We start from the raw sequence: 27,175 nt of genomic DNA, 5'->3' as shown, positions 1-27,175 counted from the left end.
CAACTGTACAACAACACACACAGTCTCAGAGTTCTGAAACACTTAATGTTATTAGTCATATTATACAAACAGACACATGTGAGCGTACCTGGCGTCCGAAGGGTCTGGCACATGAGATTCACTGTGTGATTTCTTCGCCTGCAGAGAAACCACAGCAGAGGAAATATTAAGTAAAGACACACATTTAATTAATGTTTAGTGTCATAAACCAGCCTCATAAACCAGTGTTTATGCATCAAACAAATTATATTAGTATCATGAACTGTTGTGAATAACAACACATTGACTTACAGCCCTCAGCAACTCTAAGAACAAAGATGAGGGATAAAACATAAAACGTTGAAAAGACAGTTCAGCCTTATTGGACTGGGGTTGTATGAGGTAGTTATCCATAGTCTGTGAGTTGGCTAAAGTAGATGGCAATCAGTGCCCCCAGTGTGAAAAAACAGGCAGGAGCACCGGCACAGAAACTTAGCAATGTCCTGTTGTTGACGGAGGCAGCCACAAAACACATTTTAGCCACATATATTATCAGTATTAGTGTAAGTGTACACCATATTGAGTATTTTTCCCACTCTACCTCCTGCTAGACAGTCCGATTTAAGTTTATACTTGGGGAATATGTTCACTCCAAAGCCACCAGACTCCAATGACAAAAACACTAATTTTTTCCTCACAGAGCACATAAGTTGCTGGTACACCGATGCCTTAATTACATTACATTACATTACATGTCATTTAGCAGACGCCTTTGTCCAAAGCGACTTACAATAAGTAATTGTAATTAATAATTAATTTGTTTGTTTGTTACGTTATTGTGTGACTGGCAAATCTGAATGACTATGGCAAATCTGAATTAACCTTTCAAAACCCTAAAGTCACACAACAGAAACAAACTAACAGATTGAGGCAGCAGTTGACCAGCAACTCCAGTGTTCTGCAAGAGTCTGGTGGCTTTGATGAGACAGATAACCGATTCGTTCCCCCTGCGTAAATTTAAACAGGGCTGTCAGGCAGGGGTGAAAAATGGTTAAAGCAGTGAAAATGTTAACAATATCGCATACACTAAAAAAAAATCAGTGGGCCTCTTTTTTCAGGTGGTTAGAATAAGTTTTGATGGGGTGCGCCAACTGCCATCTACTGTAGGTACACTGACTGTGCATAAGAACCTCATACAACCAAACTTTAAATCATCTTTTAATTGCCTAAAAGGAAACATAAAATGAAACAAAATGCATTTGACCTAAAATTTTCCAAATCTTTAAATGTGACTTAAAAACAGAAGTCATAATAAATCAAAACCTGTTGTCCGTAGTTGTAGCCACGACCGTGACAGAAGTGCTAACTGGCGTCTAAGTGGCAGATATTAACTTTCCCTTGTTCACCCGTGACCCTGCTCCATCCGGAGCTCAAGCCCCTTCCTCAACCCTTAAAGAGTTGAAAGGTCGCGGCTGGGTCATGTTAGGTCACAGGGTTCACTCTGCACCCTTAAACGCGTCACCGTAGACACTAAATCGAGCCTCGACTTTGGGGGAGGTAACCGAGGCATTTGGTCGTGTCAATCACTGCGATCTGGAACTTTTCCTTCATCATTAAAGAAAAAAAAAGAATTAAGAAAACACACTTCAGCCTCGGTGCCTTTCCACCGCAGCGTGCGCTCACACACAGGCTGGTTTCATGCGCTGTGTGTGAGGGTATGCGGCGCTCGACGGCAGACCAGCGGTTCTCTATTAAAATTCCTCTCTCTTATTTGGAACAGGAACTAATTAGAACAGTAAATGCAGGGCGGAGCGAGGGCCAATGTGTACCAGCTGCCCTATAATCACTGTGTCAACACACTGTCGAGGTGTAGGACACGCGCGAGGTGCCAAACACACACACACACACACACACACACACACACACGGAAATGCACATACATACGCACACACACGTGGTCAAATTCACCCAGGCAGCATATATTCAAGTCATTTGCACATTATCGCAATCACAGGTAAGTATACAGAGAAAGTGCTTGGCCAAGCAGACACTAAACTCCAGGTATTTGGAAACTAGGACATTTCACTGTGTGTGTGTGTGTGTGTGTGTGTGTGTGTGTGCATTTTTGTTTGAGTTGTGGTGTTATGGTTCTGATTAGAGGATCCTGCTGAGAGCGAATAAGAAGCAGCACTTAGCTGTTTAAGACAGGGTTCAAAGGTGAGCTGGTGCCCTCGTATGGATCACTTTACACACACACACACACACACACACACACACACACACACACACACACACACACACACTCTCTCTCTCTCAAGCCACTTTCATGTCACGTTTCATGCTTTACTGAAATTTAACAAGGCTGTCAGTCACGACATCAACAGCGTGGCCGTGAGAAACTGCAATCCACATGTAACGCACACGCAGGGATACGTAGAAACGAGGGAGAGCACACGGCCCGTATGTGCACACGCACGTACACCCACACACAAAGGGAAACACACAACCCCGGCTGTTTCTGTCTCAACACGATCTGTAAAAACACAAGCACACGAGGGCTTTGATCCTGAAAAGCTTTTATCGCTGTGCTTTATCCATTGCACACTTTCTCTCAGTGTTGACCTCTCTGAGTTTCACCTCTCTCAGTATCTCACTGCTTTTAACTTGAAGTACAACGTATTTAATATAATTCAACACTTTTATTTAGTTTGTTCCTTTATTGCACGCATTTTTCTGCTCTCTGCTAAAAAAAGATTCACTTGCTTTAAATGTTATTAATGTTTTAATCCAATCCAATCCAAACACAAAACTGCTAGGATATCCAGCTTTTAGTCAATCAGTCAACTAATCTTTATTTATGGACTTATTTCTTGGTTCTTGGATTTGTCATTTTTTATGCTTTTTTCATGCTTAATGATTTATTTACAAGAAACTAATGAGCACATCTCTTGCCTTAGAATTTCTTGAGTCGATGACAGCTCTTGAAGCTACTATCAAAATAATAAAATTACAAAAATCTACACTAGCTGTCGCATTCACATATGTTGTGTCATTCTCTCTTTCTGTATCTTGCAGTAAAACACGCCCAATTTAATCTGTAATAACAAAACGAAGGGCCTCTATTAGGTGGCCACGATGCCTGAAGGACCCATTTGTGTCATCTGAGCCACTTAAATAGGTGACCTTTGACCCGGTTGGCCGGGTGACCGGTCTGGAACACAACCTGCCCGGCCCGGGGAGTCCCTGAGGGATAAATACAGGTACTCCAGGTAATTAGCACTAATAACAATGATTTATTTAAAGGGAATTAACACACGCCTTTGTTTGTGTTGTTATTTAATTATGATATTAATCATCTAATAGCTGTGATAAAAATGTGAGGCCAAATTTGACCCTCAAAGGCAGGAAAAAGAAACAATAGGTGCAAGTCAGATATAAGCAGAAGCAGTTCTGGGTGATTTATTTCATTTTTTTGCGCTGTATTTTCCTTTTAACAAGCTCACTCAAGACTCTAAACTCTGATCTAAAAGGTGCATCAGCAAAGTTTCTGTTGTCTTGTTTTTTTCCAAACGGTGAAAACACTGCGCAGGAAAAGAAAAGGGGGCAGAGAGGGAGTGAGAGCAAAGAATAGCGCTATGTGTTTCTGGTAATAACCCAACCCATCTGCAATGGGTCATCCGATACCATGCATAGAGTTGCACACACACACACAAAGACACACACACACACACAAATCGTATATGAAGGCTCTAAAAATCTCTTGTCTTTAACAAACATTTAGATTAATTCCCTTTACAGATTTTTTGTAAGTAACATTTTTCAAGTCGTCTCTTAAAAACAGTAATTACATTTTTTTTTTTTTAAAAAGCTATAATTTCAATTAGTTGTGCATTGCTCATTAAATTACTAATTTCATGAGGGATATTTTTTTAGATAAATTCAAGAAAAGAGCTGTAATCCTACATTAAAACCTAAATGTTGCACAAATAATTAAGAATATTTAATGATAATTAAAAATAGTATCTTCAGAAAAAACTAACAGATTGAGGCAGCAGTTGACCATGTAGTTAAATTCAATTAATTTGACAGAAAGTGTTCTGAAATATAATTTGTGTATTTTAAAGTAAACTAAATTCACCCTGAAACAATTACAGTTCTGTCACCACAACCTACTAACCCTATTTATTTTCTGATGCTTTGAATATTTCACCCATTGAGCCTAATTCAATATTTTTACAATATTAAATTGCATTTTTAATAATTTCTTTCTCATACATTTATTCACTTCAGAAATTAAAGAAGGAAAAAGGAAAAAAAATTGTATCTTTAGTGTTATATTGCAACATTTTAGACAGCTCTATAATTGCTTGACAAATTAAACTACGACCTTAGTTTGAGAATATAACCCCGTCACACAGAGTTGCAGATGCATTCTTACCTCAGAGTGTAATCAGGTCAGTTAGCAGTCCTGTACTTCCACACAGCATTACAGAGCTGTACGATCCACTGGCTTCCCCTCACACTCAGCCACAAACACACACACACACACACACACACACACACACACACACACTCCTCCAAACACAACCCGTCTCTATCTACCTGCCTCTCACTTTGTACTCCAGGTGTCACGTTTTTCTTGTTCCTGCTCTACGTGAGAAAACGCAGTCTTCTTCTTTTTCACTCCGGAGAAATAAACTACGCTTTTCTTTCTCTCTCCATCTCTCTGAGGTCAATCCACACACAGCTCCTGTCTTCCTCCACTCCGGTAATGGGGAACATTTCACTCGTCCTGTTTCTCTCCTCCTCTGCCTCCTCCCCCTCTTTTTCTCTTCTCCTCCTCCCCCTCCTCTCTCTCTTTCTCTCTCTCTCTCCCTCTCTCTGCTGTCACTCACTACAGACTCACTCAAGCTTAAATTCAAAGCCAGAGAACTTTTAAATGGAACAGATGTAGCTTTTTTAGAAACAAATAAACCAAATTCCACATTGTAACCAGCCCGTGCATGAAATATAACATAACTCAAATAAGTCTGAGCCCTGAAAATTAAAAACATCCGTGTGTATGACTCAAATCCCGCCGATGGGAGCTCTCTAGCGTGATTACTTCCATGAAGCTAAGACGGTAAATGGAGACGTGGTGTCTTACTGTGCAGTAGAAAATACAGGCCAGACCATAAACTTCGCACCATGCAATTCACCCCCCGCCCCCCCCCCCCCCACACACACACACTCCTTCCACACATACACACACACACACTCCCAGCTCACCCACACATGCACACCTGAGCACACACACTTTCAATCTGTGTTAATTGGAACCACACGGGCTGCACGTGTGCGTCATATGTGAAGTGGAGCTGAGCTGCAGGGACGGGTGGGGGAGTAGGTGGATTCCCGGCTGCCTCGGTCTGAAGATGGCACTCTTTCACTGTGGTCATCAAGGTGTTGTCAGGGGAGGCACACGCCCAAACACACACACACACACACACACACACACACACACACACACACACACACACACACACACACTTAAACCAGCATCAACGTATGACCCATTTCATCCAAAACACCACAATAGTGCCACTATAATGAAAATGTCATATTAGATTCTTGGTCCTTGGTGGTGAATGTGATCTCATTTTTTGTGCTTATGGCTTTGAACAGTAACATTTAAACTGTTAAATGGTAGGACTACGTTCTTGCTATAAGAAACAATTGATTGTGTGTTAGTCAAGGCTCGACTACAGCCCTTTTTAAACCAGACCGTTCCATTCCGTCATGAAGTGAACTCCATTTGGAGTCACACTCAGAGCTGCATGAAGCTCCCTTCATTAAGGTGAAGGCTATAAATACAGCAGATGAACTTAAAAGTAGTTAAACATAAGATGCTATATACCATAACTTTAGAAGGGACTAGCAGGGCAGGAATCTGGATGTATTTGCATGTATGTTTTTCTGTTTAATTAAAATATTGCATTTTAGAATACACTAAATATTGGGCGTCCCGGTGGATCATCGGTGGAGCAAGCACCATTAAGTGTGTTTGAATTCAGCACGGAGCCATTTCCTGCATGTCTCCCCCTTTCACTCTGAATCTCTACCACTATCAAATAAAGCCCACAAAAGACAAAAAAACAACAACTTAAAAAACACACTAAATATTGTAAAATTAGATTTATTTTTGTTAAGATTTATTTTGTAGATTGTTTTTGTTGAAATGATTTACATAATTGAATTGATGGTAATTGCATTTATATATTTTGTCTGTATACCTGTGAGTTTAGTCAAGGCTAATTTTTTTTTAAATGTCAAGGTTTTTTTTTTGTTCGTTTGTTTTTTTCATGCTTCATTTGATAGTGGCTGAGAGAATGGAAAGGGGAAGACATGCAGCAAACAAACAGACCTCTGGCCGGAATCCACCTTAGTGGTATGTCGTAATATCGTAATATCGTTTTCATCAACTGGTTTAGAGCAAATTTAAAAAGCTGCATAAAAAACTTTGGTCAGAAGATGGCAGTGTAATGTGTTGCTAGAAACTAATCTATCAGTAAACAGTAGAAGAAGTAGAGATTGCGCAAGAGAGAAAAAAACAGCAAAAAAAAGGTTGCTAATCGGCCACCCACAAGACAAAATGGAAAGACGTCTTCAGGAATTGGATTCAATTGGGCAGCTTATAATTGTTCTTTCATGTCAGCTCAGAAACAGCTGATCAGTCATCTGAGTTAAATGTTCACTACGTCAGAACATTTGGAAAAATGGTTTCCATCTCCTGTTTTAGCAAATTTTGGTGTTTCCATCAAGCTTTTCTCATGGAAATGTTTTTAATGTGCACATTGATGGAAACACGACTAATGTCACTGGTAGTTGTCCAACGCTTCAGATGAACATTAACATGGTCGGAGTTATCTTGAAGACCCTGTCACTGTGCTCTTGCTTTACCCACGTGCCTACTTTGGTTTTACAACAGTTACAACATCATGCATTTGAATTATTTACAGACAAGATCTAAACTCTCTTGTATGGCGAGACAACACTATAATTAAGTGAGATTTTTTGAATTTGGGTAAACTGACCCTTAAACAACAATACAGGCCAGTTTGAGGGTTACTGTACATCTACAAGGCAGCATAAAACAGCTGAAAATGTACACAGGCCAAGGGACCAATTTGGAACAGGGCCACCAACTCCAACTGTGCACCGGCCACCTTTAGCTCCGTCACCATGGTGACAGCATGCGGCCCTGTCCCACAGCATTCATCCCCCCCCAACCCCAATAAACATCCTGATTGATAGACTGTCTGTGGACCCGTGTGCATACATCAGTGCAAACGTCTGTTGAAAGTGTGTTGTACGTGCACGCCGACATGCACTCGTGTGTGGGACGCTGGAGAGCGCATGTGGAGGACGAGCTGTCAGAACAGATTAGGGTGTTGCCGAAGCGCTTGACAACTCAAGCACTTTATTATTAGCCAGGCAGGACCCCCATCAGGAGGGGGTCGTCCAAAAACATCCCCGATGAAATATTTTCACAGCAAGTGGAGAGGGGAGCAGGGGAGGTGTCCCAAAACACGCCTGATGAAATACACACACACAAAAAAAAGGCAGAAAAAACAAAACGGTAGCGTGGCGTCGGCTCATCAGAGCAGTGAAGTGAGCAAAGGAAGCGGGTCGTATATTAGACCGCTAAATGACAGGACGCCGCTTTGGTTGTTGTTGACATTAGGAGGGTTTTAAAAGTGTCTTGGTCCCCTTCAAGAGGCCCTCGAGAAAAACGTTGTTCTTCAAGTGGAACAACAGCAGTTTATCTTCCACTCAGCAGAAAGTAAGACACACTCTGCTGCTCTTTATCTCTTTGTCTTGTTGTTTTAATTTATTCTGAGGTGGGATTTCTTTACAAGCTTCCTAGACATTTCTTTAAACTACAGAAATGCATTTATTATCTCAGTTTAAGTTATTGTATTCATTAAGTGAATTTTCAGACACTTTATATTTATATTTGGTAACTCATTTATAAAAGTCATTTAACTGAGTTTCAGGGATTGTCAGCATTTGGGGAAATTTTGCTTATTTGCTTTCTTACCAAGAGTTTTATGCTGCAGGAGTGAGTCCAAAACCCAGAAATATGTTAGCATTTTTGCACTTCCAGTTCTTTCATCTCAAAGTTAATAATTTTGGTTAGATGCCTGAAATAAGTTATGTGGTAAAAGAGATTTTCACATTTTGTTCTACGATATTTAATCATACATCAGTAAATACCCCAGTCATGAATTCTGAAGTTTTTATGTGTCTTAAAAAAAACAAATGCTGACAAGCAGCTAAATAAGACTACAGCGCTATTGTGGTAGTAACACTCATGCTACTGCGATGTAGTTTATTTATGTCTTAATGTTAGCTTTCTTACTTCTGGCTGTTTGTATTTATGCTTCAAAAAACATAAAGGTGTTGTTCATTTGTGAAGATTATCCTGCTGAAAACAAATGTGTAAGTGATTTGCAATAATCCAAAAATTCAATGTTAGCAATGCTAACTTCCGCATTGGCCTACAAAAATAAATCATCCCTGCAACTCTCTATAGCACTGTTTTTGTGCTCGTACAATAAATTTGAAGCTAAAGCGTAGTTAAGCTAAACTTACTAAGCTTAAAGAAAACAGTGCCTAGCAGCATGTCTAACCCTCACTTATTAACACATTACATCTCTTCTGTTTATTTCGTACAGATACATAAGTGTAAAAACAACAAGTTGTGGTTTTACCAGAGACAGGCTAGTGGTTTCCCTCTGTTTCAAGTCTTTATGCTAAGCTAAGCTAACCGGCTGCTGGTATGGACTTTCTGACAGACATTTCTAAGAATGCTGAAATATTCCTTTATTAGTATATAAAAAAAGAAAGAAGTAGAATCATAGAAAGTCAAAATCATAGGGATTTTTTTTTAAAAAAGGACAAACGTTCTCACACACACACACACACACACACACACACACACACACCTGTGCAATGTGATCATCCAGCCTCTGTCTGACATCGACTGCTGTGTGTCGACCACAAAACGCACTCATGAAGGATGTTACTCACCACACAAACACAGCCTCCATCTCAGTCTGTCCTCCACATTCCCTCTCTCTCTCTCTCTCTCTTTCTCTCTCTCTCTCTCTCTCTCACCCGGCACACACACACGCACACACACACACAGTCTCACACGTTTACCTGTCCCCTGCTCAAAGCTCTCCCCATTTGTATGAGTGGTTATCGGTGTGGTAACTCTATCCCCTTCCTTTCATGTAAAATACATTGTGCCGAGCCTCCTCCCTCCCCCCCTCCACCTCTCCTCCTACACCCCCCAGTTCCCCCGGCCTGGGGAGGTGTAAAACTATCCCTCTCTTTATGCCTCCAAAAATGCCCCTTTTTCAGGTGTAGTAGGAAGCTATAAAAGAGAAAAAAAGAAGTGAGGGAGTGAAAGGGAAGAACAGGGTGAGTCTGTGGAGCAGGGAAGAGGGGGAGGAGGAGGAGGGGGAGGAGGTGTTTGGGTGAAAAGGTACTCTCCAAAAACATCTCTCTCTCTCTCTCTCTCTCTCTCTCTTTCTCTCGATCTCTCTCTCTCTTTCTCTCTCTCTCTCGTTTTACCTGCCTCTGCTCACATGAATTTGCCAAGAGCTGCCTAATGTTACTCACATTCGACACAGAAATGAAGTATATTCACACATAGTAAAGTATCACATGTCTTTGAATGGCCCAGGGAGAGAAAAAAAGACAGAAATAGAGCCAAAACTAGACGCTGACCTCTAGATTGAACTCAGATTGAAGATACGAACAATCTGAGAAACAAGAGCCCAACATGCAGCTATATAACACAGAGATGTTACGCTATTAACAAATAAATACAGAACATTTGAAAAGGTTTATGTGCTGCGTGAGATCATCGGCTTGAAAATTCATAACAAATAAATAACAGTTATTTTGTTGCATAAAATACAACTTTGGAACCACCTCTCCTCTTTTAATGTATAAGATTTGACAAATTGCAACTTTAAACTATATCAAAGCTCAATTTAAAATAAGTTCAACCAACCAGGTTATGTCATTTGAATATTTTTCATTACCGTGATGAAATTGAACAGCATCTCTCTACAGCAGAATGTGGGCAGCGGGACCATGACAGGAAACATGTTTTCACCACATTTCACCAAACAAAGAGTTAATATTATGATACACAGTAGTAACTGGAGCCCCTTAGTCAATTAACAGTAAATTATTAGGCAGTATTTTGGTAATAATGAATAACTTTCACAAATGTGAATATATGCGGCATGATTTTATTCCATGATGGTAAAATTAATTAAACAATCAATCAGTGACCCCTCAGTATCAGAGACCTAATAAGGAAATCAGCTTTACATGAATTTGAGCCATCTCTGACGTCACAACTCCTCTTGTATGAAAACTTGTGATGTTATAAGCTGCATCAAAAACAAACAGAAAAGAAAAAGCTGAACATTTTTGATATATGAAATCAATTCAGCCTTTCCTAAACCATCATTAGATCCTGCTGTTTGAGATTGAATACTTGGCAGTTTACTAAGAACGGACTGGACATGTCTAATAGAGTGTGGATACCCGACCCAAGCCCGACAGGATCAGTTGGGTCCCAGTGGGTTGGGCCATGCTCGGGCAAATATTACCAAATGGTGTTTGGGTTTGAATCGGGTTCGGCCTTTTTGACATGGTGCCTCAGGTTCTTTTCAGTGAAAATATGGTATTAATATAAATGAAAATGATGAACCAAGGCAGGCTGTAACTCAGCTTACATTAACTGCATCAGCCTCACGTCGGTTTTCATCCCTTTGTAACTTTGGGCAGAGTGGTCAGTGCAATTCACTAATTTTAGAATCCCAAAGATTATTTTTATTTAATCAACTTGTATTGGATACACGTGTTTGTGGAGGAGAATAGCGACTCAGGCCTCCTCGCTGTCCTGGTGGTCTTCGTATGTGCCATTTAAATTGGCTCCTCATTGTCTCAGAGTGAGGGGATCACAGACATGATTTAATGCAGCTTTACTCAATGGAGACAAATGAAAAGTCACTGATGGATGTGTGTGTCTCTGTGTGTGTGTGTGTGTGTGTGTGTGTGTGTATGTGTGTGTGTGTGTGTGTGTGTGTGTGCGGGCCGGTTCTGCGCTGTTAATTGTGAAGCGTTTGGCCTCGACTGCCCCTGCTCAGCTAATCTGATGAGAGTGATTAAAAAAACAACTGGGAGAAACCTAAACCAGTCCATGGCTGACCAGTCACACGCACACACACACATACTCAAGAACACACAACTCGATTTGAAGTGTGTAAAGGTACAATATGCACATCAGCTCAAAGCAAGGCAGACACTGGGCGAGATAACTGCAGAGTGAACCGCAAGATGTAGTGTAGTGCAGTAGTAATTAGTTGATTAATCAGCATTTTATGGGCAATATGATTAATTAATTAACTGAAAATCCACAGCTCTAGATAATCATTATCTGAATGACTCAGCTCCATGCTGAGTGATGAGTCACAAATTCGTTCCCAAGCTTGTAGTTGTAACAGAATATATGCTATTATGTTACATGTGTCCTCCTCACTCTAAAAGTATAACTATTTGTGAAGAATCACAATTTAAGTTTAGGCTTTATTTAGAAACTCAAAATTGTTCTTAATATATTGATTCTTCTTCCATCTTTGACCTGAAACATTTCAAGGGCATCAAGAGGAGGTCAGTAGTTACAAATTCATACTGTGCAGACAAACATTAGGCAACACACATAAGTTTATTTTACTTTTAGTACAGCTAAAAGCTAGCAAATAAATATTAAATTATGCACAATGCATCAAGAATATTACGATTTGATAGAACAATGAAATTCAACAAACTACTTAAAGAGAAATTAGAGGTTGGGAAATGGATGTTAAAGGGTTAACTAGCTACTTAAAGTGACAGTTCACTCCCAAATCAAAAATACATATTTTTACTCGTACCCCCAGTTGTACTTATCAGTCTAGACTGTTTTCGTGTGAGTTGCCGAATGTTGGAGATATTAACCATGGAGATGTCAGCCTTTTCTCGAATACAATGGAACTAGATGGCACAAAATGTGCCAAAAATGTACCATTGGAAAACTCAACAACATTGTGTCTTTCCAGAAATGATGACCCAGTTACTCAAGATAATCCACAGACCTTGTTGTGAGCATTTTAATTCCGAACGACACCCCCCCAACCATATAACCACTCAGAAGGACATACATCTAGTCATAGACAAGAGGCTAGCCTTTGTAGATTAGTTTATAGCTAACCAATACTGCAAAAATTACGACTCAGCCGAGGAGGAAACCATTGATGTTTACATCGTGTGCCATCTCGTCTGTTTGCGGGTGTAGTTTGGTAACACAACATATTCTCATGAAGGGGTTCGTATAATTTCCTCTGATATGCGACAAAATGTTTCTTGTGATGAGGGCTGTTTCATTAGGGTTAGGTTCAACACATTACCGAAAAACATTGTACCCAACGTCACAATTCTTTTGAACACATTAATGCTGTCAGTGGTAATCTTTAGGAAACAAAACCACTTTGTTAGGTTAGGGGGAAAGAACAGGGTTCCACTTAAAAAACACTGCTTCCGGAAAGAACTTCCACTAACGGGACACAAACATCGGTCTCCTGTTTGAAAGACCGGGGGGTTGGCAAATCCGCTCCCGCCCACCTGACAGGTGGGCTACATGACTTTTAACATTACATTGCTTCCACACTGAACACAATTGCTTGGCATTCCTGCAAATTCCAGTGCATTACTTTTCATTGAAAATTATACAAATTGTTCATGAGGACAGCCTAGGTTGAAAGACAACAAGGTCTGTGGATTATCTTGAGTAACCAGGTCATGATTGTGTAAAGAGATATGGCTGTTGATATTTTTAAAGGTATATTTTTGTTCCATTATATTTAAGAAAAGGCAGATATCTCTCAGGCCAATATCACCAACACTCTGCAACTCACACCAAATCGATCTAGATTGAGGAAGAGAACTACAGGTAAAAATGTGTACTTTTTTTAATTTGGGGGTAGATTTTCCTAATGCACTCACTGGTTTTTACATGTTCTGTGGCAGAATTCAGCTTGATGAAATGGAGAATAGACTGAGTGCATTAGATCAGTAAGAGCTCCTCTCTGCTGCTGTGTGAGACCTGAAGAAACACAACACCATCCTCCTGCAGCCTCCCCACCTCCCCACCCGCCCGCCCGCCCGTCCTCATCCCTAACCCGACCGCAGCTACCGCACCCCCCGCTCGATCCCCATACCACAGCCTTCCCCCTCCAAGTCCACCAAGCCTACCCCCCCCCCCCCCCCCACCCCTCCACATCCCACTGAAATCAATGAGGTGTGTGTGTTTGTGTGTGTGTGTGTGTGTGTGTGTGTGTGTGTGTGTGTCGGGGAAAAGAGAGCAGGTAAAGACAGCAAAGAATTGAGAAAAAGTGAACATTCAAGTTTGTGTGTTGACTGTCTAAGAGAGTCTGTGGTGGTCATAACTGAAGTGTGTGTGTGTGTGTGTTTGTGAGCTTGTGTGTGTAAGTGCGTGTCTGTGGCAGCAGCAGCAGCAGCGGCATCAATAATTAAAGCTAATCTCATTAGGCCTCAGATCCCTTTCAGACGCTTTTAATTAAATGATGAATGGCCTCCCAGCTGCCTGTTAAATAATGCTGCTCATGACATCACAGTGTGTGTGTGTGTGTGTGTGCATGTGAGAGGTACAACATAAGGTAGATATCCTTCAAAAAAGACAAATGGTGAGACATTCAACAGACAGATAGGTATGCCCTCACATGCCATCTGCTCTCAGATTCAACATTATTAGAAGTTACTGCGGACGAGGAGAAAAAAGTCACAAGCTGTTCCATCATACCAGGCCTTGAAACACTTCATATCATCTTCCTAATAAAATCACTCACTATACCATATGTCTGAGGAGAAGGAAGGCAGCTTGGGGCAGAGGAGGATGTACGTAAGTGTGAAAAAGAAAAGAGGGAAGGGCAGGGAGATGGAAAAGGGACAGTGAAGGGACAGCTCCGGGGGTGTGAGAAAGATAAAGATAAAGGAAGACAAAGAGACACAGAGACTAAATCAGAGAATGGGAGCACCAGGTAAAGCAGAGGACAGGTAAGAGTGCCAAAGCGCCCGGGGCTCCAGACAGCATGGACCTGGCTATGAGAACACCCATAATCCCTTCTGTTTCTCAACCCCCTCTACTCTCTCTATCCCTCACCCCTCCTCCCTCTATCATCCACCCCCCCCACCCCCCCACTGCTCTCGGGCTGGCTCTGTATCGGATTGCTGACTTCACAATAGGCCCTGAATCATCACTCTAGCCAGAGAGACGAAGAGGCGGGCAGGGCCGGCGGAGAAAGAGAAGGTGGGACAGACAGACAGACACACAGACAGGAAGAATCAAGGACAGAGAATGTCTCTCTGATAGATCCATTTCAAACATAGTCAGATGGACAAATGTGCTTCTCTGGGGAGTCTTAAACACATCGACAAATAAATCTTGCACAAATTGAAAATAAAAATGCAAATTTAACTGATCTCAAGGACACTGAATAATAATAATGTTAGTTCTATTATAGAAAATATACAGTAGCTTTTAACCATTAAGGACCACCATTCTACCAGTGATAACACTATGTAGAACTCAAAGCAATTATGAGAGGTTTTTTTAATTGTTATCAAACTGTGTCTATATGACCTACATAAGCAAATGAGAACATCAGTGAGAAGATTATTTATATAGAGTTATTCAAAATTACACCATTTATCATAGCCATTAACAGAAGTTATTATCAGATATTCACATTTCCAACTGTCCTTGAACAAACCACATGTGACAAATGCTTCCATAAAGAAAAATAACCTTAAAAAACTTAAAATAGTGATATTTTATCAAAATCATGTTATTCTACATGTCGTAGTTAAAAAATAAACCCTTTGCACTAACCATATACCATAAAAAACATTAAATGATGTGCTCCACAATGCAACTGTGAAGCCATGAATGACTCAACTGAAACCAACAACTGTTTACACAGAGCAGAGGGGAGAGGACAAGAGAGGTTGTAAGTAGAGATTGTACACACACACACACATTGATGACACTTCAAAAAATGTATGTATGGATTGATAGATATGATTTTGTAAAATGAATCATCAAAGAAATTCAACTTGCATTTTTACCCGATCTTTTGTGATTTATGGCAATAAAACTGTATTATACTGCACAAAGATGAATTTTAAGTTCTCACAACTTCTACTAATGATTTCTCTATTTCCATAGAGGTGCAGGACTTATATGCTGTAGCAAAAAAAAACAACAACCAACAACTCCTGAAAAAGCTCAGAGGGTTAAAGGGATGTTCAGGAATTTTTACCTCATTTTGTTTTTACATTTAATAACAGAACTAACTTTATTATAACCTGAAAAGAATTGGCTTTCATCTAGGCCTTAAACAAATATATATAAGGACACACTGATGGGGGCGTCCCGGTGGCTCACACTGGTAGAGCGTGTACCATTAAGGCTGAGTCCTTCCTGCGGCGGACCCGGGTTCGAATCCGGCCTGAGGTCCCTTTGCTGCATGTCCTCCCCTCTGTCTCCCCCTTTCTATCTATCACTTTCAATAAAGCAAAAATGGCAAAAAAATAATCTTTAAAAAAAAAAAAAAAGGACACACTGATGAAAATAAACAGCAATTATCCATAGTCAATGACAGAAAAATGTCTTAAAAAGATGTCAAAACAATCATAATGGCTGCATCAGTGATAAAAAATAACGGTGAGCTGCAGCCCTCGTCTAGAGAAGTGAGTGTAAGGACAGAGACCCAGGTCATAGCCCATCTGGCCTGTGCGACCCCTCTGCTACCTCTCTGATTCTCCGCTGCAGAGAGAGAAATACAATCTCCCAGCAGAGCAGCAGAGGAAGTTCTCGCGGCAGGCAGGGCAGGCAGGTTCCTCCGTAACCAAAGCACAACTGTTGCAATTTCATTTCCTTCACAGCAAAATGAGAAAATGCACTCCTTTTTTTGTAACCAATGGCAGATGAGCGTTTGGCCGGGAGACCAGTCCAAACAAAAGGTGGGCTGAGCTATCGAGGGCTCTATTTATGGAAGTCGCTGGGAACAAAATATAAAATGTTTTACTACTTCGGGACTTCTCACGTGAAAATGTTCAGTTGAGAGAAATACAACATCTGGCAATAATGTGAATTTCCTTGAAAACTCTTTGAGTAATCAATAAAGTGAGGAATCTTGGCATGAAATATTGTGCTCTGATTGACTTCCATTAAACAAGCATGGTCACAATATAAGACCGTCTCCACTCAGATGACCTCAGCCGTCCCACACCACAGAAAGTATATGTGTATAACAGAGAAAGAAACACCTACACACACACACACACACACACACACACACACACACACACAGAGAGAGACACACACACACACACAGCAGACACTAAAGCACACATATCATGTGGTTTCCTGTCTGGTGCGTTCCTCGAGAAAGCCCACGCCGGTTGCTCTGGGTTTCTAGATGGATTCTGCAGTCTGTTTGGGGGTTTGACTCTGTCAGACTGTGATTGGCTCGCAGGCTGTCTGTGACCTGCTCACCTCACACCTAGCTGGCTTTCCCTGCCGGCCAGACTCTCACTCAGCTCCCATATATGAGTTATAGATTATCTCAACCAGGGCGAGAACTGAATAGGTTTTGCTGAGAGGGACAGATGTTTGGGTTGTTTCAAGCATCTTAAAGGCACAATGAGTAGGATTTTCCTCTAAAAACACAATGTATAGACTCATAGAAGAAATAATCTCGTGTGGCAGTGTCTATATCTGCAGAGGCCCTGCACTCGGCCTGTTTTTTTTTTCTTTACGCTTAGGTTTTCTGTGTGTAGGATGTTTCTGGATATCAGCCTTTAGGCACTGGGCACCCAAAGTAAATACGTTACAACCAGGTGTGAGATCATAAGCACATATTCAAGTATCAAAAATTAGGGAAATCACCAAATGGACAAAGGTTGTCAGAAAACCAGAACACATTACACTGAAAATATAAAAATATTAAAGAAATTGTTCAACATATTGGAATTACAGTTATCAACTCTCTTACAAAAGATTAGAAGAGAAAATCAACACTGCTCCTATATCTGTCAGTTATATACAGAGAGGGGACGGTTAGCTTAGCATAAAGTAAAGGTGTGGACCCCGATGACATGACTTGGACTTGGTGACTTTAGACTTGTGACTTCTCTAAGACTTGAGCCTTTTAATGTGGAAACACTTGACAGCTTCCCTCAGGCCCCAAGATAATAAAAAAAACAGTATGTTATTTATAAAAAGTGCCATATATCAATTAATTTCCATTCATTTTCTGAATCGGCTAATGTTATTCATTCCAAGCAAGTTGACACATTGACCCCATATCCACTTTCTTTGAACCGATCTGACAGCAACCAATTAAATTGCAGGAGAGATCAACAACAATACAAATTGTAAAAAACATTTGTGATTTTTGTCAATTTAATATTATTAATCTGTTGTTAAAATGGCATTACAAATGGCATTATGACTTGTTTTGGACTCAAAAATCTAAGTTTAGAATTTGGGACTCATGCAAAGACTTGAGACTTACTTGAGACTTGCAAAACAATGACTTGGTCCCCTCTCTGGCATAAAGAGTAGCAGTGGGAAAACTGCTAGCCTGGCTCTGTCCAGAGTTAGCAATATGTCTAAAAACACCTGTAGAGCTCACTTATTATCATATGTATCTCATTTGTTTAAACCGGATAAAAAGTGACAAGTTGCATTTTTTTATGCCCGACTATTTCTTTAAAAAAAAAAAAGATGCAGTCCATATAAACCATGGGGAATCAGATGTCAAAAACACTGTCTATAGATTTTCCATCACTCTTAACAGGAAAGCAAATAGGCATATTTCCTAAACTATAAAACTGTTAGTTTAACATACAAATATCTTCCTGATGAGGAGTTACAGTATTTTTGCACGCTACACATTTTGCTTCTTTTTTCCACTTCGGTCTGGCGCCATCACCTTCTTTGTCAGAGCTACCAATCATAACGCGAGAAAGAGTAATCGCTTTTATTTCATGAAAACACTAATTTTCCGTCCGTACAGTTCAGGGGGTGACTAGAACGGCAGCAGCACTCAGCTGTCAACTAAACATAAATCTTACAAGAATCACTGTACACCCAGCTGAAATTGAAGTGCACCTCGGTGCCACAACTAGGATGCCAGCCTACTAGAGGGATGCCAGGGGGGTAGCTGTTACACTCCGCACTCCTGTGATCCGTCCACATGCCTTGTCGCCGGGCAGATTTTGAAATGACTGTCTATGACGCCAATGCAATCTTGGCGATCAGGGTTGGGCTGTGCTCGCATTTAGCTACTGCTGCTGCATGTAAGTTTGTGTGAATGTGTCTGTATGGGGTTGTAGGGGTGAAAGAGGGGTGCAACCTGACCCCTTTCCTCCTCTAACTTGGTCTCTCTCTCTCGCGCTCCGTCTTTCTGTCTCACACACACACACAGACTGGGACAGCTGCCATACTCGGGGCCTCTCCCAGCGCACCAGAGGAAAAGGCTACGGCTAAAAGAACCTTTTTTCCCCCTCTTTTTTCCTCCTCCTTCATCTCTCTTACTTTTTTCTTCTGCTGGCCATACATTTAAATCCTGCAAGGCTCCCCGGGGTCAACAAACACCGCCGCTCCCCCCCCGTCTCCCACTGCTTCCTCCACTAGCCAACAGACTGGAGACTTCAATCAGGGCTCTGTCGGATCAAGAGCCACTGAGGGACTGAGTGTGGAGTTTGTGTGTGATCTATCTTTACTAAATATCTCCTTAATACTTACACAAATTCATACTTTAAATAAATATAGAATTTAACCCAAACTGCATCATCTCATCACTCAGAAAAACAAACAAAAAAACAGTTATCACCTTTTCTCTGAAGCTAAACAAGTAAGTGACAACAGGTGGAGCGAGACACTTAAACAAGCTAAAAGTAGCATTACGGGGCTAACCACTGTTGGCCCTGCCTCAGGGCTCCTTACAGCGCTCCCCGAGGACCCCAGACGGCAGGCTGGCCCTCGGCAGGCAGGCGGCCAGAGAGGATGCCTGACCATAACCCAGATGACGTGTGATGGATGTGGTGGGAAAAGGGCGGGGTGGAGGAAGTAAGGGGACGGAGGGGGACTTTAAAAGGGTAGAGGGGAGGGGGAGGGCTATCAGGTATCAACTCCCCGAAACTTTGTGTGTGAGGTCTGCGCCATTTTCCCAGTCATCTGAGACACGCCTAGAATTAGCCACTTTCAGTTTGGATATTAAACAAGAGAAAAAATTAATTAACCATAATTATAGAATCAATTTAGGAATGAAAAGCTTCAGTTTAATTAAGGGCTGGGCAATAATTCAATATGACAATGTGTCGTTTGTGAGTGGAATCATATCATGATAATGTGATACACAATTACATCATCTTAATTCATAGTAAGATGCACCTCACAAAATCTGATGTACATCCCGATTACAAAAAAATTGTGGCATTGTTTAAATGGGAAACAAAACAGAATGCGATCATTCGCTAGTCCTTTGACATATATTCAGTCAAAAACTGTAAAAGCACAATATATTTAAGGCTCAAACTGCACACAGTGTGCATTCAGCTGCATTATGCATCATTAAAACTGAAAAGAATGCCTCAAATCACAAAAAAAACACGACTTTATAATTTACATGAAGGTAGTCATAGATGTATTAACACTTAATGTATTTTAATGTTAAAATAGGTGTAAAATAAGAGCGCCAGGCTGTGACATAGTTTTGACATAATGGCAAAACAACAATTTCCAGGTCTGTCTCGTGATGACTTGGGACCCAAAAATATGTTTTCCCATAGACTTACATTGGGAAAGAGAGGTTTTTTTCTATGTCACAACCCCCCTAAAATAACTCCTTTCACTATCAGAATTTTGATTCCTTCCTTCTGATAACTTTCTCAGGTGTACATGGTCTCATGGTAAACTACATATCTTTGGGTATTTAACTGTTTGTGGGACCAAACAAGACATCTTTGTATGTCAACTTGTGTGCAACAAAAACATTTCTCTATTTTCTAACATTTTATAGATTGAATCGTCGGATGACTGAGCATTATATATTTTTAAATGTGAGACTTTCTGCAGGGTTGTTGATTTAAACTGCATTCATTTTAGCTATGCCTAAAATGATTCGGCTTCATGAGGTGAACTTGAATATTTCCTGCAAAAACAAGTCACAGAAGTCCCAAATCTCAGCCCTGTAAGCCTATATCTCTGTGTGGTATGATTAAAATCTCTGTCCTTGCTCTGAGGTCTCATTTCCAACCTGAACAATTAATCAATGCCTTTGAGCCGCAGCTCAAATTCACATTATAAATGATTTCACTGCCCTATTTAAAGAAGGTGAAGTAATTGTGGAATATGGACATCAATATTTGATATTTGGATGGCAGCGGGGTAAGATGGATGCTCCACTATTCCTCTTTCTTTCTCCGTCTTTTTTCTGTGTGTTTTTGTTGTGTGCATGTTCCATACTGTACGTGTGAGTGACACTACCCCGCTGGGGTCAGCCCCGTAATCTAAGCCGGGGCGAGTCTGACAGAACAACACAAAAAGTGGGGGGAAAAACAACATACTTCATGTGCTCTGTCCCACTTCGCGCTATTATTACTGTCGAGGCTGGCAGGTCAGAGGGAGAGTGAGGGAGAGAGAAGCAAGCTTGATGGAGGAGGAGGAGGAGGAGGAGGAGGAGATGAAATTACACCTGTTCTGGTGGCTGACTAACGACTTTGAAATGCGAGCGGACCTCGCTCGCCGCCAAAATCATTTTCCCAACAATACAGCCTGATCTTTAAACAAGCAGAACTGGGACGCTGCGCTGACGTGACGCAGAGACGGCCTGCTGTGCTGAGACACTAACAAACCCTCAGGCTGTGTGTGTGTGTGTGTGTGTGTGTGTGTGTGTGTGTGTGTGTGTGTGTGTGTGTGTGTGTGTGAGAGAGAGAGATAAAAACCTTCCTACTTTTTCAATTAAGTGAATCAGTCATTTAAATGACTGTGGATTCACTTCCCACACACACACTCACATGCTCACACACACTCACACACACACACACACACACACAGACGCACACACACAGCATTGTTTCTAAGTCTCATTCACTCTGACTGCTGCCATATGGTTACTGTACACTCACTGAACCACATCTGCTGTGTGTTACCGCACACACACATCTCTCCAATACACCCATACCTCAGACTTGTGTGGCCGATGCAAGGTATACTCACACACACACACACACACACACACACACACACACTCTCTCACACACACACACACACACACACACACTTAAATGCATACAGTAGCGTTTAACTCACCATCTGTTCGTTGAGGTCCTGTGAGGCCTCCATGGCTTCTTAGGTTGTGATCTTCCACGCACTTAAGGGGCGAAACATAAGAAAATAAAATATGGATTAATGGTTATAAAATAAAAAAGGTTTTCTATTTACCTGTGTGTTTTATCATCACCTGAACTAACTGTGTTTTCCAGGGACGCTTGCTTAAGAGCGTCTGATTGCTAAATGTAAGCACTGTTATCGATGAAACCACGCACCATTTTGTATTCATTTCTTCTTTTTTTTCACTTCAATGTGCATCTGTCCGTTAGACCTTCTGTCAGTGTTTATGTGCGAGCAACAGGAGACTGAAGGAGGGAAGCGGCAGCGGTAACTTCAGCATATCATCTTCAGCCGAGGGTGAAGTGGAGAGATAATTGCAGAAGTAAATATCAACAATGAAAATGGAGAAGTGTAAATGATAGGGCTGCTTGGCTGGCTCTGGACCACAGTCACAGTGGCTGGCTAGCATGCGAAGACAGTGAGTGACCCTATTAATACTAGACAGGAGACAGGTTGGCGCAGGAGTCCGGAGCGACGGCGAGGCCGAGGTGATTGTTGACAACTTAAGTGAGATTGGATGTTGCAATCAGAAAAAGACAGATTCCACCCTTGTCTTTTTTTTTTGCCACTGTCACGCAGAGGGTGACGCTGCAACAAAAGGCCGGCTGAGAGAATGGAAAACAATGGCATCATCCCAACAGAACGGCACAAAATGGCTCCTCTCTGATATATTGTGAAAAAGTTTGACAGTTGAACAAAAGAGTAGGCAGAGAAGCCACGCACTCACATGCAAACACAAAAGTCCTTCCCTGTCATTAGATATGTGGTTCCCAGCAAGTGTGGTAAGGAGTGTCACTTAACTGTTTCCACCTCATTTTTTCCCCCCAAGAAAATATATTGTTTTTATGCATTTGCTCTATTTCACTCCCCTTTCAGTAAAATTCATATTGTTCTACACCTGTACTTTGAAACAGTATCAAAAGCAGGATGCAAATGTCATGTTTGTACGGCATAATCAAAGCTTTGTGTCATACAGTGCAGGACTTATTTAAGAGTTCATGTGTGTACGGTGTGTAGGTGTGTGCACAAAAGACATGTAAAAGAACCGTTTACCCTTTTACAAAGGCCGATTAGTGTTTCATTAGAGCTGTGTATTGGCAAGAATCTGGCGATATGATATCGTGATACAGGGGTTACAATTCACTATATTGTGATATATTGTAGTTACGTGTTTTAAATATCATCAGCCCATTAAATGGCCTTTATCAGTTGTTATCAGCCCAATAGAAAGTGTTAACAAGGTGCATGCTCCACTTATTATTATGTGCAGGTCACCGGTTGCAGTTCACATTTCACATCAAGGTTCTTTAGGCTTCGGCTTACTGTTTAGGTTTAGAAAATAAAAAGTACGTGGTTAAATTTCTCAACAAAGATAACTCTTTGGATTAAATACCTGACAAATTACTTAATGAAATAAATTGGCAAATTACACAGTAAGGTTGAGGTAAAAAAAATGTCATGGTTTGGACAGAATACTTTATGTTATGCACACCGGGACACTTATATAAAAAATGACCTATAGTGACCTTTCCTTTCACACTTTTAGTTTCTCCCAGGATGTGAACTCTGGTCACCCGGTTTGAAGTATTGTATTTAAGGAGCCATCTACTCCTTATAGGACTTCTTCACTGCTGTAATATCTACTACGGCCACTAGAGGGCACCACCAAACAATTAACGTTAGTACAACAGTCCCCTGCTAACCCATACCTTTGAGGCTGATAGCTATGACAGCGCTGATGCAGCGGCGTGATAATATTCAATCCATGTGATATTGTAAGCATGGCGGTATATTGCGATTTTAAATCTAATTTTACAGAAAACTGTCACAGTAGCCTATATGTTTTTATGCAATCAGAACAGGGAGATCTGTATTTATCATCATACCTCATCTTTCTGCAATCTTTGCATGTAAACTATTATTAAAGAATCGCTACATTGTTTTTGAGAATGAATACAGTATAAAAAAACATAATAGCCTGATACTCAAGTGTATCAATATTTGTTACATCCTTGATTTTAAATGGAAATTTAATCTAATATGTGTCCCAAAATACCAAGAAAGAGCATTAAATTAGGCCAATATCAGACTGTTTTCAGCATGTTCAGTGTGTGTGCACTCAGGCGCTGTGGACTTTTCTGGCTCGATCCTTTAAACTAACTGGCATCCTTTTAATTTTTCATAGCGTTCAGCTCCTCCTGGCCTGAAACCGAAGACAATAATGCGTCTCTCAGGTGAATTGATTTGTGCCCAAGCCTCCCTCCCTCCCTCCTCGTCTCCCTCTGCTCCTCTCTCCCCCTCTCACCTTTGTGGAGGACAGAATCAGACTTCTATCTGTTTGCTTTTTACTCTCTCCTTCATGATTTATTCTCCTTTGGTGATGGTGGACTGCAAATCCATATATAGTCAAGATTATTAATCACTTTATGAGCTTTATGGGGAATAAAGTTATGCATTTATTACATATCTAACAACAATTACTACTATTTAACTTAGTGATTATGGCAGTTTAGAATTGGCCCGATGCGTTTAAATGTTGAGACCCATATCTCACATGTTATTCCACTATATGTCAGCCTCACACGGCCCTGAAACCAGAAGTTACCTGACACTGCACAGGGAATCAACAATGCCGGCCATTTCCTTCATCGTCCCAGAAGAGAGAATTAGATTTCTCACCATGACTATTGACAGCGACACAGGAAACACACATGGGACGGCGGAGGATTAGAAAGTGGACTGCGCAGCTACACTGCGGTAATTTCACGCTATAAAAGCGAAGAGAGGAGAATGTTGAACAAACCGCAGACTGCTGCTGGCTGCAGTCAAAAGTCACATATTCACTGCGACTCAAACGTACTGGACTGAACAATCGTTTTTTATGCAGTGTTTTTTTAGATGCCACTTTTTTTTATTATTATTTAAGTCATTTTATTTCCACTCGTCTTTAATTTTCAGACGAAAGACGCTGACACGCGTCTCCCCTCTTCTTCTTCACGCTCTATTTTCCGTAGCAATACGGAGAAAACACATTTAAAAACACATTGTTAATCATTCAAAATAAAAATAAATAAACGTCTTGTGTGGGCCTTGTATTTTTTTATACCAATCTATATATAGCTTGATATTTAATCAAGGTAAAGTCGAATAAAAAATAAGAGGAATTACCTCGCAAGAAGCTGTTTTATTGTGGTACGTAATAATTCATTTAATATAAGATAAATTTTGCACCTCTTTCCGCTTCCGGAACAAAATACGGAATTGTTTTTCAAAAGAGTCTAAAATATTTTTGCATACTAACACTGCAACAGGAAAATTAAATTAAATTAAAAAATGAATATAGATTATAAATAAAAAAGAGAAGAAATGTACTGGGACAAAAATGCACATCATAAACTGTTTTTGTAATTTTTTTTTTTACAAATATTTCAATATGTTTTAGGACAGAAAATGTCAATTCCCAGTAGGCCTACTTATATTTTCCTTATGTGCTAAACCTTCTGCTTTAAATTAAGTGCATTTTCCGGTATGGTCTTTTTTTCATTAATTCTTTCAAAATAAAATGTAAAAAAAGGCCAGAACAATGATTTATTTTCAGCCTCTGTGTGTTCCGGGCTTTATCATCCCCCCAAATCTCCAAAGAGCAAATCCCGTCCATCCATCTTTTGCGCATTAATGCGCACTGGTTAAGTATGAGTCCTTAATGTGAAATCTAATCTGTATGGATTACGGCGCAGTAGGCCTATCAGATTTTGAGTCGGCGCGTAACTTGTCATGTTGTTAGGAGCAGGCCAATAGCCAGGGGCCATTCAAGCCCTGAGAGCCCGGCCCGTGGTATAAGATTCCCATTTCCTACATATCAAATATAAACACAAACTCCACGTGGGATGAGAGGAGAGATGGGGAGAAAAGTCGTGGACACGAGGAGGGATGCTGGCAGAGGAGGAGACACTAAAGTCCTTCATGTGTGATGAAATCTGGATTTAAAAAAAACATGTAGAAACCACATTGGCCTGCAGACAAACATCATCAGAATAAAGCAATCAATTTACTTTCATCAAATAATAATAATAATAATAATAATAATACTTACTTAATACAAAACACTCAAAAAGATTGTAACAGGCTTTTAGGAATAACTTCAAGATCATGTATTGTGTAAATATATATTTTTTAATTAACCTATAAATTAAGTAGTCTGTGGAAAAAAATAAATTGAATCGTCTTTAACCTGCCGATATCCCGGACACAAACTGGACACTTGATTAAATATTATAATCATCTCCATTCAATCATGGCCTAAAAATGGGTATGAAATTGCCTTAGAATAAAAACAATTATAGGCTACAAATGAATGAATTTTGTTGTCAGTTATGTAAATGACTCAGTTTATAATTTATTGTTGGAGGATGAATCATTTTAAATAAATCATGATTTTGAACAGGAATCATACTTTAATGCATCGTTTGTTTATTTAAGATTTCATTAATTAAATCAGTGATTAACTATGACAGTTATGGAGTTATCGTCCTCGGACTGCAGCCACCTAAACTGCCACTTATGTGGTGTTTGTCAGAGTAAAACCACAGATCTGTAAATAAAAAAAGGCAAAGCAAACATACCTGTGTATAAATAACTTTCGTCCCAGCAAGAAATCAGCTCCCAGATTTCCGTCACTTCTCCTAAAAGCTCATAATCAAATGCAGTGTGGTCGCCGCACAGCTCTCCCTGCTGTCTGCAGGCTGTCACTGACTGGATCACAACACTTCAGCCACTGCTGGCCATTACCAGCAGAGAGAGTCCAGAAACAAGCCCGCAGGAGTAACTCAGAGTCGTTAAAACAAATTTACAAACTCGAACCGGAGTCCCGGGTCTCGGTGTCGGTGACCGGACCGCTCACCTCTGCGGGAAACACCATTATTTTCACTCCGCGTCCAAGTTTGAGCAGCAGGCAGTTCACAGGCATTAGGCTCAACTTCATTATTGAAAACCGTGCCGCTGCGCATGCGCTCAGCTGCCATGCGGAGACTATTGGGCAAGTGTCCAAAGGACTAATGGGGTTCAGAGGGGAGGAGGAGGGGGGATACCAAAATGACATTCTTATTAATAGTTTGGCCCAAATGACGCGCTCACAGTTTAATTTATCCCATCAGAGCAAAAACAACATGCACCCACTGACCAGCCTGCACTATCTATCTATCTATCTATCTATCTATCTATCTATCTATCTATCTATCTATCTATCTAAGATTTAAGAAGTACTAAGGTCAGGCGTCCCCCCCATATCCCCCATAGTCATTACATTTTTCACCACAATTTCTATTTTATTTTAATGTTAACTTCTTTTCTTTTTCTGTGTAATTGGGTGCTGGAGATGATCCCGGCTGCAGACTGCAAGAAAACATGGATTACCAAATGAAATGATGAAATATATAATTTGCCTTTTCCCGTCTAAACTGAAGCATACAATAGTTTTCTGATCTGATACACAGCATTATTTGTCTGTGTATTCCAAATATTGTTAGAAAAAACAGGTGAACAGCAGGAAATAATTGTTACACTGTGATTAGCTGCAGCCTGTTTCTACACATGTTGCTGCCAGAGCCG

At 40.6% G+C, this 27,175-nt stretch overlaps 1 protein-coding gene across 1 annotated transcript in view; it reads right to left on the bottom strand.

Annotated features, from left to right (window-relative positions):
- The window catches only part of eya4 (EYA transcriptional coactivator and phosphatase 4), a 54,194-nt gene extending 27,403 nt beyond the window's left edge, over positions 1-26,791 (bottom strand). Inside the window, exons 1-3 of the mRNA XM_059357004.1 lie at positions 26,191-26,791; positions 21,488-21,548; positions 89-138 (exon numbers count right to left, since the gene is read on the bottom strand). Coding sequence (XP_059212987.1) covers positions 89-138; positions 21,488-21,520 — 83 coding nt within the window. The 5' untranslated portion in view covers positions 21,521-21,548; positions 26,191-26,791. The remainder of the gene's footprint in view (positions 1-88; positions 139-21,487; positions 21,549-26,190) is intronic.
- Positions 26,792-27,175: the final 384 nt, after the last annotated feature.

The sequence above is a fragment of the Centropristis striata genome, chromosome 18, assembly GCF_030273125.1.
Source record: "Centropristis striata isolate RG_2023a ecotype Rhode Island chromosome 18, C.striata_1.0, whole genome shotgun sequence".
Taxonomy (NCBI): domain Eukaryota; kingdom Metazoa; phylum Chordata; class Actinopteri; order Perciformes; family Serranidae; genus Centropristis; species Centropristis striata.
Note: the sequence above shows the minus strand (reverse complement) of the source record. Positions and strands in the feature narration are given on the sequence as shown.